At 44.7% G+C, this 16,217-nt stretch overlaps 2 protein-coding genes across 3 annotated transcripts in view; one reads left to right on the top strand and one right to left on the bottom strand.

Moving 5' to 3' along the window:
* Positions 1-16,217, top strand: part of Dock1 (dedicator of cytokinesis 1) — a 516,647-nt gene that overhangs the window by 208,873 nt on the left and 291,557 nt on the right. The window contains 2 exon segments of the mRNA XM_052714776.1: positions 1,945-2,072; positions 4,044-4,139. Of these exon segments, the coding sequence (XP_052570736.1) occupies positions 1,945-2,072; positions 4,044-4,139 (224 nt within the window).
* Positions 11,013-16,217, bottom strand: part of Insyn2a (inhibitory synaptic factor 2A) — a 57,944-nt gene continuing 52,739 nt past the window's right edge. For both annotated transcript variants that reach the window (XM_052714778.1, XM_052714777.1), the window contains one exon: positions 11,013-13,728. In XM_052714778.1, coding sequence (XP_052570738.1) covers positions 13,545-13,728 — 184 coding nt within the window. In that variant the 3' untranslated portion in view covers positions 11,013-13,544. The remainder of the gene's footprint in view (positions 13,729-16,217) is intronic.

Genomic DNA, 16,217 nt, shown 5'->3' with positions numbered 1-16,217 from the left:
ACAGTCCTATCTGTCAAACACTTTAGTCTTCCCGTCGGGGTTATTGGAAGGGATAGGTAAGACGGTAGGGATGAAGTCTCCCTGACACCGGAAACCCAGACACAAAGGGGCCAACTTACTGGCTCAGACAGCACTCTCGCTGTGTGCTGTGCCCTCTGCCCCTGGCTTTCTGCAGGGTTCTGCACAGTCATGTCCAGCAGTGCTGGGGTGCAGTTCTTATTATTTTATGCATTACATCTGCACAGGGATTGATTATTGAAATATGGTGTCAACAAGTGAAGCCACATATTGTCATTGGCTTACTTAAGGTTTTTGTTTTGTTTTTTATCTCTGTGACCAAATACCTGACAACAATCACCTTAGGGGAGGAAAGGTTGATTTTGTCCCACTTGAGGAGGCGGGCATGATGGCAGGAACAGCTCTAGCTGTCTCTCTTCACCACCTCACATTTCCACAGAACAGGAAGCAAAAGGCAGGGAATCCTGGCTCAGCTGGCTTTTCAACTGTTAGCATTCTTACTCACTCCGCGACCCGAACTCATGGACTAGCACCACCCATAATCAGAGTGACTCTTCCCTCCTGAGTTATAGCTCTCTGGAACAACCTTCACAGACACTCTAGAGGTGTGTTGTTGAGGCGATTCTAAACCCTGTCAAATTGACAGTGAAGACTGATCATCATGCATACATGCACCGGGCCATACTCCTTGTGGTACATGGACTTCCTCCTAGTCTCTCCCTAAGGGAGAAGATCTAAGTGGAATTTGAGAATCCCCTAGTTGAACTAACTACAGATGTCCCACTGGGAGACCATGGAGCAGAGGGGCTTGTGTTATTTCTGATTCTTCTTGCCCTATGCCCCCCACCAGTCTCTCATTAAATTGTTGACCTTAGGAAAGTTCAACTGAGTGTGTTTGAGTTCAGCGTGTATTTCTGAATGTGCAGAGGAGTCCTTCCATTGCTATGTGTGATTTCTTTTTCCTTCCATAAAAACTCAGGGAACATTAATGCAAAACATGCTTTTATGTATCATTAATGTCGTAAATCCTAAAATGTACAATCCTGAAGACCAGCTACATCTATTTCCTGTTGCAGAGCTCTGCTGCTCACCTGCTTTGCATCTTCAAGGAGGCAATAATGGCTGGGCTGGTGTCAGAATAAGGGGCTGTCAACAGGCAGCTCGTTTTGGAAGGTGGATACTGCCAGGATTCAGCTCCTTTTCCAAACTGGAAGAGACAATTAGGAATTTGATTTCACCGTCAATCTGTGCCCACGTTGCTCTTCTGTTTCTGTTTTGAATATTCTGGCTATTTTCTTAACTAAACCACACATGAAAACATAGACAGACCTTCTTTGACCTGGTCCTCAACTCCCAAGCGTCCCTTTACAGTCCTGTTTCTCTGCCCTGGTTTCTGTCTTCTCATTCCTGCCTCTTCAGTCTACTCCAGGGAGCTTGTCTGGGAAGGAAGGGCTGTACACCATTGTCCCACTCCCAAGCTCAGCTTTTTCACTTAACAAAGGGGATCCTGTCTGCTTGTTCTAGGAAATGACTGGAAATCCACTGTTAGAATAGTTTTTGTCGGAGGAAGTACTCCTTTTACTGTTGCAAATCAATGGATTGAAAGTAAGAGACACTAGTACATAACCCATCATATGTGCAAATGCAGGGTATGCTCGACTGTGGAGGATGTGTGTTTATGTATGATATGCATGTTTGTGACTTGTGTGTTTACATGGAGACCTGCAAATACATGCAGGTACTCATCTATGAATGACTGACAGCATTGGAAATGGCTTCCTGGTGGTCAAGCCATCAGCCTCTGCAGATGTCAGTTTCCATTCTGCACCTTGTGAGTCAGATACTTGAGAGGACACACGGGTTTCTTGCAGACCTGAGGGATCGAGTGGTGGTTCCTACTGACTGACAATCCTGTGCTCTATGCAGACTGCAGAGAGATCCTGCTCCCCATGATGACAGACCAGCTCAAGTACCACCTGGAGAGGCAGGAGGACCTGGAGGCATGCTGCCAGCTGCTCAGCAACATCCTGGAGGTGCTCTACCGGAAGGATGTGGTGAGTCATGGAGATCAGACCCCGGGCAGCCTCACTTGGCTGCCATGCCCAAGCCTTGGAAACCTGCTACAGACAGAACTGCCTTGTTGAAAAAGCAGTGGCCTTCACTGTCAGCCTTTCTCTCTGTAGAGTTTTACTCTTGAATGGTTTTTATTTATGTGTGTGTCAGGATTTTTACATCCACCGCATTCAGACTTCTGAATTGAAATGGAGTTTTTGTTTTCCTGGTGAGATGTTTCCCAAGGCCAAAGTTCTCATCCTGCAGGTCAGATAAAGGCTGTGGAGGCTGATCGCCCATCCCTCTTTATAGTTCTTGCATTTATTAAGTGATGGGTGAACATGGCCACCTGTGCTTGAGGCTGCTTTCTGATCTGCTCCCCACAGGTAGAAGCTTCCAGTGCCTTCTGAGCTTTGCAGCCCCCTCTTGTATTTCTAAATCCTGGTTGGTTTGTTTTGTTTTTATTATTTTTTTCCAGTGGCTTTTTATTTTTCTAATCTGAATCTGGGTCAGGCAAGTCTGTGCATATCTCACTCCCCGCCCTGTCCCCCAATCACCAGCATCTCATGTATGTTTGTGCACATGTATACACTTAGGAGGTGTCACTGATTCTCCAGGTGTGTCTGGAATCAGGATAGAAACACCTCTGTATGTTAGCAGTAAGTGGAGACTGAACCCCATGAGCAAGGTTAGGAGTGGGCTCTGGAGTCTGAGGGCTTCCCTGCCTGTCAGGATTTTAAACAGATAGAGTTTGTCCAGAACTCTTTCCTGCATTACCTGAATACCTTCCTGGTCAACACACACACACACACACACACACACACTTCTGTTCATTCCTTCCTTTTGGCAATAAATCTTCTACTCTGAAATTGGTTACTTCTTCTTGCTTTCACTAAATACACTTTTGGGGTGGGGGTTCAGGAAAGCTGGGCCAGTTTCTGTCTGTAGCTACAGGAGGCTGCTTGCTTCCATCTGGGCCAATCGGGAAACAGAACAAGGGGAATGCTGGCGTTCATTTGGCTTTCTCCTTTTCTCACTTTTTATTCAGCCCAGGGCTCCACCCCATGAGCCGGTGCCACCTGTACTCAGAGTGGGTCTCACTCTCTCAGCCAATCCTCCGTGGAAACACCCACAGTCAAAGCTTTACCTTACTAATGCCCTGAGTATTTCTTAATCCAGTGGAGGTGACATTGATGATTGACTATCCCATTCCCAGTGGTTTGTGCTCCCAGGGTCAGATACAATCCCTGCTGGATGATAGGATGGATTCAACTCATCACGGGCATGAGCCTTGCCCAAGGGCTTGGATGGCTTCCTCAGGACCAGCGTCAGCTAGGCCCTTTGCACTTCTCAGAGTAAAGCCAGGAAAAGAGCTTGTAGGGCAACCTCCAGGAAGATCTTGTGGCTGTGCAGAGACTAGGTGCCTGCCTACTCGAGCCATGTGCATGGAAGAGAATCCATAGTCCCATTGCACGTTAAACTAGGGAATAAATTCTCCCTAATGGAAAAGCTCATGGCACTGTGAGTTTTAGATAATTTGCTGCACTGGTACTCAAACATTCTGTTCTGTGAGCAGTTAAGTTATCGGGATGTGACATGCAGAGCAGGCTGCGCCGTTATCTGCCTGTCTTCCGTTTACAGATGGCCAAGCATCTCTGGAAGACTAATTGGTGGTCTCACCAGGGATCATAAACATTATATTGTTTAAATGGATTTGCTTTTAGTTTTAAGGTTTGCTTAAATTAATTTACTATGATTATATAACAAATTATCATTAATGGGCTATAATTAATAAAGGGCCTCGAGTTTTCTTCAGGAATGCATTTGCCTTCAACAAAAACCGTTTTTCATCTTGTTAAGGGTTATAATTGATTGACTCTGTACAGAGCAGCTGGGTTCGGAGACAAATACTTGGGCTTGTGAGACCCTGATGGTCTGTGCTCTTGGCTTTTATTGTTGTCTCTTCCCTTCAGGGGCCGACTCAGAGGCATGTCCAGATCATCATGGAGAAACTTCTCAGGACAGTGAACCGGACAGTCATTTCCATGGGGCGGGATTCCGAACTCATTGTAAGTGCACAGAGACACATGCCTGTGAGGTCATGAGTGTCTTCCCAAGAAGGCTATTTCCCCAAACATCCGTCCCATCTCTCCTCTCTGCCACTGGGACATGAACTTACTTTCTTAAAAGGTAGCATGTGGTTGAGAAACGGTCTGTTTCCATTTTCCATAATTCTAGAAGCCCCAGTCAAGGGTAAGAGGAAACTAACCAAATGTCAGAGAACGGACCTCTTGGAACTGGGTTTCTTGTTATTACTTTTTGTCAAAGATGCATCTTTTCTTCTAAGTCTTTACTCTTCTGGTAGATTCTTTCTTTGTATTTATCATGTTGAAGGTGCTTTTGATAACACTTTATGAAACACCTTAAAAAGTAATTGAGGTAACCCACCTTAGCAATTTTGTTGTCTACTAGATGTATACTCGTTGTTTCTCTCACAATGAATCGTTACTTGTGGAAGATGATTTATTTCGAGAACTTTTTATCAAATTTCAATGGTCATTGTAAGTCGGTGTCATGGTGACTGGTGTGCAGAATTTGTCATGCCCATTCCCCCAAATGGTTAAATTCGGTTACTTAGGCATGAGATCCCTATGTGTGACACATTTACTGTTTCAGTTTTATTGCATCAAGTGCACATCCTTATTTAGCTAACCTTACCGGATGGCCTCTCCGGAGGGAGGAAAACAAAGTAGCCTCTTTAATTGAAGAAACAAAAGCTTTTATAGCCTTTTCACCTGCAGTCAGGAAAGGCACCTTGGTCTTTGCTGGTGTGTGACCCTGATCCCTTCCATATATTCAGGGAACGAACAAATGAGGGGAAGGTGGGGTTGCACAGCCATACCAGCCCAAGCCCTGCATGGTGGTTTGAAAGAAAATGGCCCCCAAAAGTACTGGCACTATTAGGAGGTGTGGTCTTGTTGAAGTACGGTGTAGCCTTGTTATAGGAAGTGTGTCACTGTGGGGGCGGGCTTTGAGGTCTCAATTGCTCAAGCTTCCCTTAGTGTGACACTGAGTCCACTTCCTGTTGCCTTCTGATCAAGATGTAGCCAGCACCTTGTCCGACTGCCATGCTCCCTGACAATATGATACTGGACCGAACCTCTGAACTGTCAGCCACCACCTCAATGAAATGTTCTCTTTTATAAGAGTTGCTGTGGTCATGGTGTCTCTTCACAGCAATAGAAACCCTACAGACAGCCTGTGTCCCTATGTACTGGCTTCACAACAGAGGGTATTATGTGGGTGAAGTAGGCAGGTAGCCCAGAAGGTGCAGCTGTGAATCTCTTGTCTCTGAATTCCAGATCATGTTCAGATTTTCCTTGAATAAGCATGTATAGTCTAAGTTTGGGCTGTCAAAGGTAGGAATAAAGAAATAACAGGCTTCCATGTGAATTGGCTATCATTGAAGTTGGCTTTTCCAGCTTGGTACTCTTCATGTGTTCCTATTTTGACTTTCTCAGGTCCTGGAAACATCTCTGTATATTACCAGTCAGTGGGAGCTGAACCCCATGAACAAGATTGGGGTAGGCTCCAGTATGCCGGGGGCTCCCCTGCAGTCAGGTTCTGGTGTACTTTGCATATGCTCACATGGAAACTAGGAAAGGGGCTCCAGGTAGAATGGATGGAGTGTGGCTTGAAGCTGAAGCAGGCATCATCATGTTCTGTCCTCAGTGGCCCTTCTTAGACTAGGTCAGATGGAAGGCTTTCAGATGCTGCAGAGGCTTCAGCATCCGGATGTGGTCCCCTTGGCAGGTAGTATGAGTGCAAGGTTCTGATAAACTACCTTGCCTCTGTCTGAGATGGAAGGATAGTGTTCTATTTGGGAGGGGGGCAGTTTTGTCTCTGGTTAGGGAGACAGGACTGTGTCTTGTTAAGGGAACAAAGGTTCTCTTTCTGTTTAGGGAACGTGATCCTACCTTTTGTTGTGGATACATATCCCTTTCTTCCTCTGGCTAGTTGGACACTAACTGAGCTACATCCCTATGGCGAGGGACTCCTATCTTAGAGCTGTAGTCTTTTGACTTACAGTACCTGACCAGTAGTTAAACCTGGGGGAGGAGGGCAGAGAGGAGGCTTATAAAAGGTCACATAGGTCCTGTAGGATGTCAGCGATTGTAAAGAGCATACAAAGCTTGATAAAGGAAGAGTACATTGAGTGGAGCTCCCAGAATATGGGGTTCGAAAGTGTTTAGAATGTTTTCCTAGCTGAGTCCTAATAACCACAGCAAGTTATATTGACCACTTGAGCTGGGCATTAACTAACCTTCGGGAAGATTCTTGTTTATGGCTTACCCTACCCCACCCCCACTGCCTAAACCACTACAGAATATTGGACCAGAACATCCGTGGTTCTTGGTTCTAGTGCCAGCTTGTCTCTGCTGTGAGACCAAGGTGGAGTGCTGATAGCCGTGGCTCACTTCAGCAGGTATCAAAGAATGATGAAAGCTCCCCTCTGGTTTCCACTAGTCATGTAGGCAGCTGCCCAGGGAAATAAGCCCTGTTCTATCCCTACCCAATCTTCTGCAGGTAGAATCCAGATGCTGAGTTGATGCTGAGTTTCACGGCGGGTTAGTGTCCAAGCTGGGAGTAGCTCTTGCATTCTGAGGACGTCTCAACAATTCCTTGAGATGAACTCTTGATTTTTCTTAAGGTGGCTATGAAGTAAGGACCTCCCTTAGGCCTCACCCATCTGTAGCCACATCCACAGGGAACAGGTATCAGGGGTGCAAGACATTGTCGGGGAGTGCCACATCCAGGACCGCCTACCAAATCCCTGACCTTCGCAGAAGTCTCCAGAAGTCAAAGGGGGGATTGAGGCCTTAAGCCAATGTCTCCCAGTTCTGAACATCTCAGATAAAAACGAATCAAGAATTCCTTTTGAATTCGTTCCTGTGAAACCAAGCTGACATGGTGAAAATCACAAAGAGAAACGTGAATGATGAGCTGTAATTATTTAATGAGCGATGACAGTGTCAAGATATATCAAGGAGGATGTTGGCCATTTAATATTTGAATTGTGGAGAAGTGTCTGTCAGTTATCTGCCATCCCCGAGTGTCTGCAGAGGAGTGGGCCTGCAGAACTTCCCCTGTGAGCGTGTGTCACCTTGGTGTCCCTGCCTGCACCAGCTGGGGATGCATGCATTAACCTAATGCTACCCTGTTGCTCTGTGAATTTAGATTAGTGGAGGATCTTCACAAAAGCATCCCTGACAAGGGGGACAAAAGCTTCATCAGTGGGTCCGCCAGGGTGGAAACAGAGCAGAAAACGGTTTACAGATCTGTTGTAGGTGAGCTGTACCATCCCATTGTGCCCCAGAGATTCCCATCTTCTTGGGTTACTCACTTTGCATAACTGTAGTGGAAATTATATAACTGTGAATCAGCTGGAAAGTTATAAGTGATTGCTCAAAATGGATTTTTTTTTAAAAATAGAAGTTATTAAAAAAAAACTTCTGAGTGGACGTATTTCATTAAAAGACTTATTCTGTGACATTGTTAAAGTTGGTACTGAGAACGGACCTGCTTTTTCCACGGGGTGAGTATTTACTAGGTATTCCATCTCTGCCTGGTTATAGCCTGAGTTAGGAGTGGGCGACCTCAAGCCGGAGTGGACAAGCTGTACAGACAGCATACAGCCACTTTGACCCACATCTGCTGTGCTTTTATGTAAGCTCCACCTTGCACTCTGTCATCTGGCACTTGTTTAACCTCATTGCATTTGAAGTGTCCACAGGAATGCTTTTCATGCACAGGAAAATGTTTCTGGGTCCTAAATGTCATAATTAAGATAAATCAGTAAATTAACTAACAAAATATAAACAAAGTCCCTCCCCTTGGCAGCTGTCGAGTGGAGAGCATGTCACTGCTCCAAACGGGCTAGGGTATAACCTTACTGTGGAATTAAAGGGTCTTTGTAATCTCTGCTCCGCTTAGAAGTTCAAGATGGACCCTTGAAGCATGGGCCTGCCCGTGACCTTCCACATCCGCAGCCATCTCCACATGAAACAGGTGCCAGGGGAACAGGTCGCCACCAGAGACTCTCGAGTAAAATACTCCATGGTGCGTTAGATCTGACTTTACATTTTCTTTTTCTCTTCCTCGTGGAAGCCTGCTGAGGCTCCAGCATTACAGTGCTCCCACTCAGGATATATGATCCTATGCAGGGACTGTGTCGCTGTGCACAGGTGGCCAGATCAGCCATTTGGTGTGACCCGGAGCTCCACACATGCATCTTTCATGAGATGAGCTACAGCCAGGGAACAATGATGAACACGTAGGGACGTTCCTTCTCCTGCTGCATTAGCTGGTTGTTTCTTTCACATGATGGGGTTTACATTCTGATAATGAGTCCTTTGAAAAGGTAATTGAGTGAGGACGATGGTTAAAGAGGTTTCTTTGGCCTGGGTACACACCAGAAGACTGAAAATTACCACATCTCTTAGGCAGAGATGTGAGCTCTTCTAAGGAAAGGGTCCCCTGGGGAGTTCACAGAGGCGGGCTTAGGGGTGGGGAAAGTCCTTCTGGATTGGTCTCTGACTGTGGCCTTGGGAGCCTCTGCCTCACTGGACTCAGCCATGGACAGTATTTGGATACTTGTTATGTGGACATGGATAGGTGCAGAGGTGTTTGATAGGGGCAGTAGCAGCCTTGGTGGGGAGTTCACTAGCATCCCAGGTCATTTATAAGGACCTGGAATGCTTCTGCATTTGGAAAGGAAGGTGTTAATTATAATTGTTACCCCAGGGAAGAGTGCCTTTTCGCTGAGACTCAAAACAATTTTGTAACCGATATATTACATCTCTCGGCATGAGTTTTGGTGTTGAGATGTATAATTTCTTGGAGTTAAAGTATGAAAATGCTTTTAAAAGTCCTCACTTAATACAGTGCATTATAGATGTTTCAAATAGAGGGAGTTTGACTTTTGAATACAAGCATCACACCAGCTGTCCAACTATACTAGTATGTATATGTGTGAGCAATGACTTTGTAAGTTCACTTATATTTGGTGTTGGCAGGGTGATCTTTCTTGCTTTTTTAATATTGATGTGTCCTGGGGTTTCTTGTTTTTCCCATCAAGGTTGCTCACTAACAGTAGGCTTAACAGCAGAGGAAATAAAAATCATGTCATTGCCTAGGTAAAACTGTTGCATGTTCATACCAGATTGTAGAGGTACCTTATATTAATTATAAGGTGTTTAAAGCTAATGAGTTAAAGCACATGACCTGTGACCTGCCATAATGCATGCCACCCATTATGGCTTGATTAGTTTTTTTTTAATTCACAAGACTGGATGATATTTCTGATCGTTGTGTTGTATAGGTGTTTTCTTCCAATAAATGAATTGGCTCTACACTTATCTGAGGCCAAAGGTGTGAAAGGTCCTTTTTAAGAGATGAAAGATGTGGATGAGGGAAGCTGTTGTTGACACACCCATGAAACTGCCTCCACTGGCGGTAACTGAGTCAGATAAAAACAGTCCTATGAAATCAGTCCGCCAGTGTGTGGGCCAGTTATACACTGGCCTGCTGCTATCAGATGATGTGATAGAAGTTCATGGCCCTTGGCTGATTCCAACTCTTGCCCACTTCTATGAAAGGCAACACACCAAACTCTTTTATCTGATGGTATCTCTTCTCTTCCAGTGAATGGTGGTCTGTGTGGGATGTGACATGCCTGTCATGGTCCACAAGGAAACTGATGTTGTCAGGCACCTGCCTCACTCTGTCTGCCTGTGGTTGGGACTTCTTTCAGCTGATCTGGGACAGCTGCTATGAAACCCATGCACCTTGTCTGTCAGCTATGCAGCAGAGACTACAACCTTGTGGGACACACAGGAGCTCAGATGGCACAGCTTTTCTGGACATTGGATCCCTCCCATTCAAACTCTGATGGCCTTCTAGAATGGGTACTTGGGTGTTTATAGGAGAGGTACTCTGAGGTGACCCTAGCAGGTGGCTAAGAACTGATTCTAGAATTTGCCTGAATATTCTTCTCATCTGTCTGAGCTGATGCACTGGACCTCTCTCTTCCTTCTGCCCAAAGCACTTGTCTTCATCTCCTTCATTTCCAGGCATTCCAAGGCAAATGTGGGGACAGTGAGGTCTCATATCCACATCCACAGTGACCTGTGTTTGTAGATGGGCCATCTTGTCCTACAGGGGGTGCAGGCCACCTCTAGATACCGGGTGATATTGGGATGGACTTAGCTGGTAAGGCTGTACATCCAGGCTGGAGTGATTGTTTCCCACACAGAGGAAAGAGGAGAAAGAGCTAGTCACTCCCCTTGGGCCAGGGACCTACTTGATGGATACCCTAGAGCAATGGCTCTCAATGTTCCTACTGCTGTGACCCTTTAATACAGTTCCTCATGCTGTGGTGACCCCCAACCATAAAATCATTGTGTTGCTACTTTATAACTGTAATTTTGCTACTGTTATGAATCATAATATAAATATTTTTGGAGACAGACAATTGCCAAGGGGCCTCAACCTACAGGTTGAGAACTGCTACTCTAGAGAGAAACCACCTACTCTAGGCCATGGAAGGCAGCAGCACTGTGTGAGTTTAGTAGTCTTGGATGTTCTTTAAAAAGTAGACCCAGGTTAGGCACATATTACTGTACGCATGTACCCTGCATACCTTAAAATGTTACCTTGTGTTCCTGGTAGCTAAACCCATGCCAGGGTGCTGGGTAAATATTTCAGAGTGGCCTCTCTGGGTCAGGGTTTGGAGATATAGGAAGTACCCACAGCACATGACAGTCTCATCTTTCCAAACCCCATCAGAATGCCTTCTAGGCCAAATATCTGCCCATTATTATTTTCTTGAATGTTCCCGAAGTATAGAGGCTGTGAAATAAGTTTGCTAGCAACACAAAATATTAACTTTGATTTTTTATTTAAAAATTAATAAATATTTAATGACAAGTATAATAATTTACTCTCTATACGTAATGCCATGTGTACATCTACATAGGAGGGGACACTGAACTTTTACTTTTTTTTTTTTTTTTTAATGAAAGTTTTGACTTCAATCTTTCCAGGAGAAGGGTCATCCTCTGTCATTGGCAATTGTGATTGGCTATGAAATGAGCTTGAAAATACATTTTGTTTCCTGTTTGGGGAGATGCTTTTTCTTTTGAAGAGGAATTAGTTTATCTTCAGAGTTTCATTTCTGACTCTAAAATGTTTAATTTTTTATATGGGGACCTAGACTCAAAACAGTGACATCACATATATTTGCATTTAGACAGATGTGCAGCACTGGACAGAGAGCTGCTGAACCCTTCCTTCCATTTGTTGAGAACATGGAATTCTTCAAACATATGAGGAGGAAACTGGTTGCCAACATTTTTATAACGTTAGTTAAAAACAGTATAAAAACGTGAAAGACATGTTTAAAGGGTTAGTATGCAAAAAACAATTGCACTTCCTTCAAGGTACAGGATCAGCTTGGTCAGGGTTCTTCTCCAACATGTCTGTTTACTGCTCTTCTATGGATGTGAATTCTTATAGCATACTTCCTTAAAGGCATGTGTTTGTGTGCGTGCCTACGTGCCTATGTGTGCATGTGTGCCTGCATGTGGGGTGTGTGTGTGTGTGTGTGTGTGTGTATGTGTGTGTGTGTGTGTGTCTATGTGTGCATTTTGAATTAAGCATACCTCTGTAGTGTGGTTTGAGTAACCCCCAAAGAGTATTCACACAAAATATTCTTTTAGCTTTTTTTTTCTTTTAAAGACCAGATCTGATTGCCGATCTCTAGATCCTTGTATAACTCAAATGTTTAGAACTTAATGTAACTGTTGAGTCCAGAGGAAAAGCATGGTGAGCCTTAGCCCCTACCCATCAAAAACAGGCCATGACCCTCTCCCCAAACGGAGCCACTGTGGGTTTGCCATCAGGTCTAGGAGGCTGCCATCAGCCTGGAGTTCCGGCTGAGAGTGCTGGACAGACACTGAAGACTAGGTTTTTCTGGTATGCTCACAACTATTCAAATCTTAAGTTATACAAAAAAGAATGATAAATAAAAGGCAAAAGAAGACCCCCCCCCCCACTTCCTATATGAGAAGCAGAACACTGAGAGATGTCGTTAACTCACAGGAGGATTTTGTTTTCTATAAAAGAGATACTTGTAAAGGTGCAGAGAAATGAGTGAAAAATAAAGGAGTGGAGGTTTATGTTGTCATGTGTAATCAAGAGAGAACTCTTGTGTGTGACGGCGGATTTTAAAAAAATGCCTAAAAACATTTGATTCACAGCTTTCCCCTAAGTATGCCATTTAATACAATTTACTGATAGGTTAGATGTAGGCGATGGTAAGTTTGGCCATTGGTAGCAGCTAAGGGAAACACACTGTTTCTCTCTGAGATGGTCAGATCTTGCACAGTCGTGACAAAGCAGAAAGAACTGTATAAAACACCTGGCTGCGCTCAGGGACGAAGAGCATCTCTGGGGACTGAGCTGCAAAGACACTTTCTGCCGCAGCCCAGGCACCCGTGATTTATAGGTAACTATATTACCCATTGTGTATCTTTGTCTCTTTTCAAATTCTTGCCAGATTCATCATTTGGCCTTTGGGTACCCAAAGATTAAAAAAAAACAAGACCTAAGAAAGCTTAGTGTCCATTAGCTCTGACCCTGTCAGCTTGCAATGATTGAAGGCATATCCTGACTCGGGGTTGGGGGGAGGGGTGGTTCCTGGCTGCTGGCCATTTGGAAAATGAGCAGTAAACATGTCGTCCATCTGGAGATGAAGAGGGTGCTAAATCTGTGGTGTCAATGTGACACTGAGATGTGGTCACTTGGCTTAGCGCTACAGCACACGAAGGCAGATATACATAGAGTCACATTTTCGAGATTATTCATGGTCTCCGACCACTTGAAAAAAATTGTGCTTTCTCCGGAATTAAATGTGCTGAAAACTGCACTCGCCCCCTGCTTATTTGCAAAACTAAAGGTAAAAATGAAGTCCTTTGCCCATAGGAGGCTTGCTTTCTCTTTTCATTAAAAAAAAAAAGTAATAATAATAATAAAAGGCCAAAAATAATGGAAAGTTCCACTGTCTGCAGAGGGACAGCCTGGCGCATGGAACGCTGATAACTCAATACTTGTTCATAGATGGGGGGCGGGGGCTGCCAGGGGTTAGAGTTTTTCCTTATCTTTGATTACGTAAGTTTTATTTCAGACTTTACACCCCACACCAGTGAACTGCAAAGGACAGCTGGCAAGGGGTGACAGTCACTCCCTTGCTGCTAATTATGAGTTGGTGCGAAGGCCTTTTTGGTACGCAGGGCGAGAAGCAGGGAGCACGCGTCGGCACCGCCGTCCCCTTGATCCTATCCGTTTTGGAAAAGGACTGACTTAAATCGCAGTGGGTTGGAAAGACGGCCTGGGGACTCCCAAGCCCACGAGTCTTAGAGGAACCAGAGTTTCCACCTTCCGTGCTTTTTGGACTCAGTTTTGGATTTTTGCTTGGGCGTGGAGGAGTAAGTCTCCTGAGTGTAAGGCGAAGGGATGACCTGAGTTTCCTCGACAGGGTGCAGTTTTCTCAGCACAGGCTGGAGTTTGTCCTCCTGTTGCTTAAAATCCAGCTCCACACTAGAAAGACAGAACACAGGGGTTAGTGTGTGACCGTAGAGATCTGGTGACCGACGCCCCCCCCCATCAGGGTTATGTTCATTCAGAGTCTATTTATAATATATCTGCACTGTTTAATAATAAACTGTTGACTATATCATTTTTTTTTTTAAACTATTGAGAGCACTGTGATCTAGTCCAAATTCACTCGTTTTCTTTGGAAAGGAACTTACGTTTACAGGCCAGTCTTTAAAGTTCCAAAGTACACAGTTGTTTCACAGTATATAGCATGGGGCTAGGGAGATGGCTTGTGAATAAAGGCTTGCCGTGCCAGCATGACAATGTGAGTTCAACCCTGAACTCTCACTTAAGAGCCAGGTGTGGAAGTATATATGTCTATAATTCCAGTGCTGGGGGCGGAGTTCAGGCAGATCCTTGAGCTCATTGGCCAGCCAGCCTAGCAATCAATGAGCTCCAGGTTTGGAGAGAAACCCTGCCTCCAAAAGTAAGATGGCGATTCACCAGAGGCTACTCTTGAAGACAGCTAATTCTCCCTTTCCCAGCAGCTATCATTTGCCTGTAGCGCCTCAGCTAGGGGAAGGACTTTGTACCCCTCTCTCTTGTCTATGCTGGCATTTTGTGTGGCTTAAGTTTACACAGGGCTTGTGTCTGTTGTCTCAGTGGCTGTGAGTTCACACTTGGCGCTGCCCTGTTGTGCACCGAGGACACTGTTTCCTTGTAATCATCTACAGCCTCTGGCTCTTAGACTCTTTCAGTGCCCTCTTCAGTGACCCCTGAGTCTCGGGAGGAAGGCCAAACATCCAAGAGTAAATGGGTAGCACAAATTGGTCTTGATGAGTAGTGGGGGGGGAAGGACATAAAGTTGTGTTGGGAAAGTAGACTTGGGAGGAAGTAGGGAGTAGGGGGTGTATATGATAAAAATACATTATTCAGAATTCTCAAGTTATGAATAAAAATGAAATTTAAGTAGAATGGAGGGCAGGAGAGGAAGATGTGTGACTCCACTTTTGGCTTCCACATGCGTGCACACCTGCACATGCGCACCTGGTCACAAGAACAATATACATACACCTTACACAAAGAATTTCAGTCAAAGTCTATCAGAAGTCATGACACATAGTGCATCCAGCTGTCTCTTTCGATGCAGCCACCACTGTCAGAGAAGCCTATGGACTGAAAGCACCATGAATCAAATGACTTTGGTCTTGCAAAATCGTACTAGTTTCAAACATTCTTAAGGACCACAGCTAGGAGGAGACCCTGGGGAGGACTCTCATATTTATCACATTAGCTCTACTGAAAGGTTCTCCTTATTATCGAGGACAGCTTCCCAGGAAGCAGCACATAGCATGTTTGGTCAAAAGAATGCAAGGTTATAATTACACTGTGGGAGCAGGGGTGTGCAAGGATGTTTGTGTTAGAAAGCTAGGGTTGAAGATGTGCTTCAGAATATACACCGCTCCTTAGGATGGTTCTGTGTGGAATGCTGTCAGTGTACTAGAGTTGTTACTTACGTCTTTGGTAAGCAGTGATGGGCCGCTGGAACCCACTCCTAATGGATCTCCTGGGCCACGTGGCTTTCTGTGGTGATGTGGCATGGCGGAGCTTTTCTTCTCACCCCCTGCTTTTTGGATCATGTGGTTTGGACTAGGGCTATGGAGTCTTCTACCCTGTCCTCATGTCCAGATGCCAGACTAAATGTCAGTAGATTTCAGTGAATGTTTATACCATTCTTTCTCTAGCCAGGGGGCCTATGAACCATCTATAAACACGGAATCCTATCCATTTAGAGAACCATTAATCCCAGCCAAATTCTGACATTTCAGGAACACAAACCAGCAAAGCCGTATTATCTGGAGTTTTAAAAATAAGTTCAAGACCTATTGAATGTACCAGTTATGATTTTTAATTCTCATACACCATTTTTCTTATTGTCAGAGACTGTAATATCACTGAGGGTTTTTCTTTTTTAATGTCAAGAGAAGTTTATGGCTATTTTCCTGTTTCTTCCACAAGAAGCCTTATTCTCTTCTCCATTCATTTTTAAGAACGTGTGTGTGTGTGTGTGTGTGTGTGTCTGTACACACATGACATGTGTAGAAGTCAAAGAACAACTGTCAGGAGTCTATTCAAATCCTCCCAGTACCAGGAAGTAGAAGTGAAGCCCGTGAGGTCAAGTGTTGCTTGTCCAGAATGTGTGGCAGTGGAGACAAGACCCCTTCTAGGGACAGCTGTGCAAAGTGCAAATCTTAGAATGTTCTGAACTTGTGACATTCCAGCTTGTCTGGTCTGTGGTACCCGAGAAAGTAGGAGATCCTGTCTTGTTGCAGGAGCCTGGGGAGCAGGGCTGAGTAAATTCTCTCATCGTCAGTGAGCTTCCATTTACTTCAGTTCAATAAGAGATAATTGCTGTCTTACCAAATTCTAGGAAGAACACATTCTCAAACATACAGGTCTATGAAAGGTCCCTTAACTATTAGTGAATAGTT

Source organism: Peromyscus californicus, unplaced genomic scaffold (genome assembly GCF_007827085.1).
Source record: "Peromyscus californicus insignis strain IS unplaced genomic scaffold, ASM782708v3 Scaffold_4__1_contigs__length_199733344, whole genome shotgun sequence".
NCBI classification, from domain to species: domain Eukaryota; kingdom Metazoa; phylum Chordata; class Mammalia; order Rodentia; family Cricetidae; genus Peromyscus; species Peromyscus californicus.
Note: the sequence above shows the minus strand (reverse complement) of the source record. Positions and strands in the feature narration are given on the sequence as shown.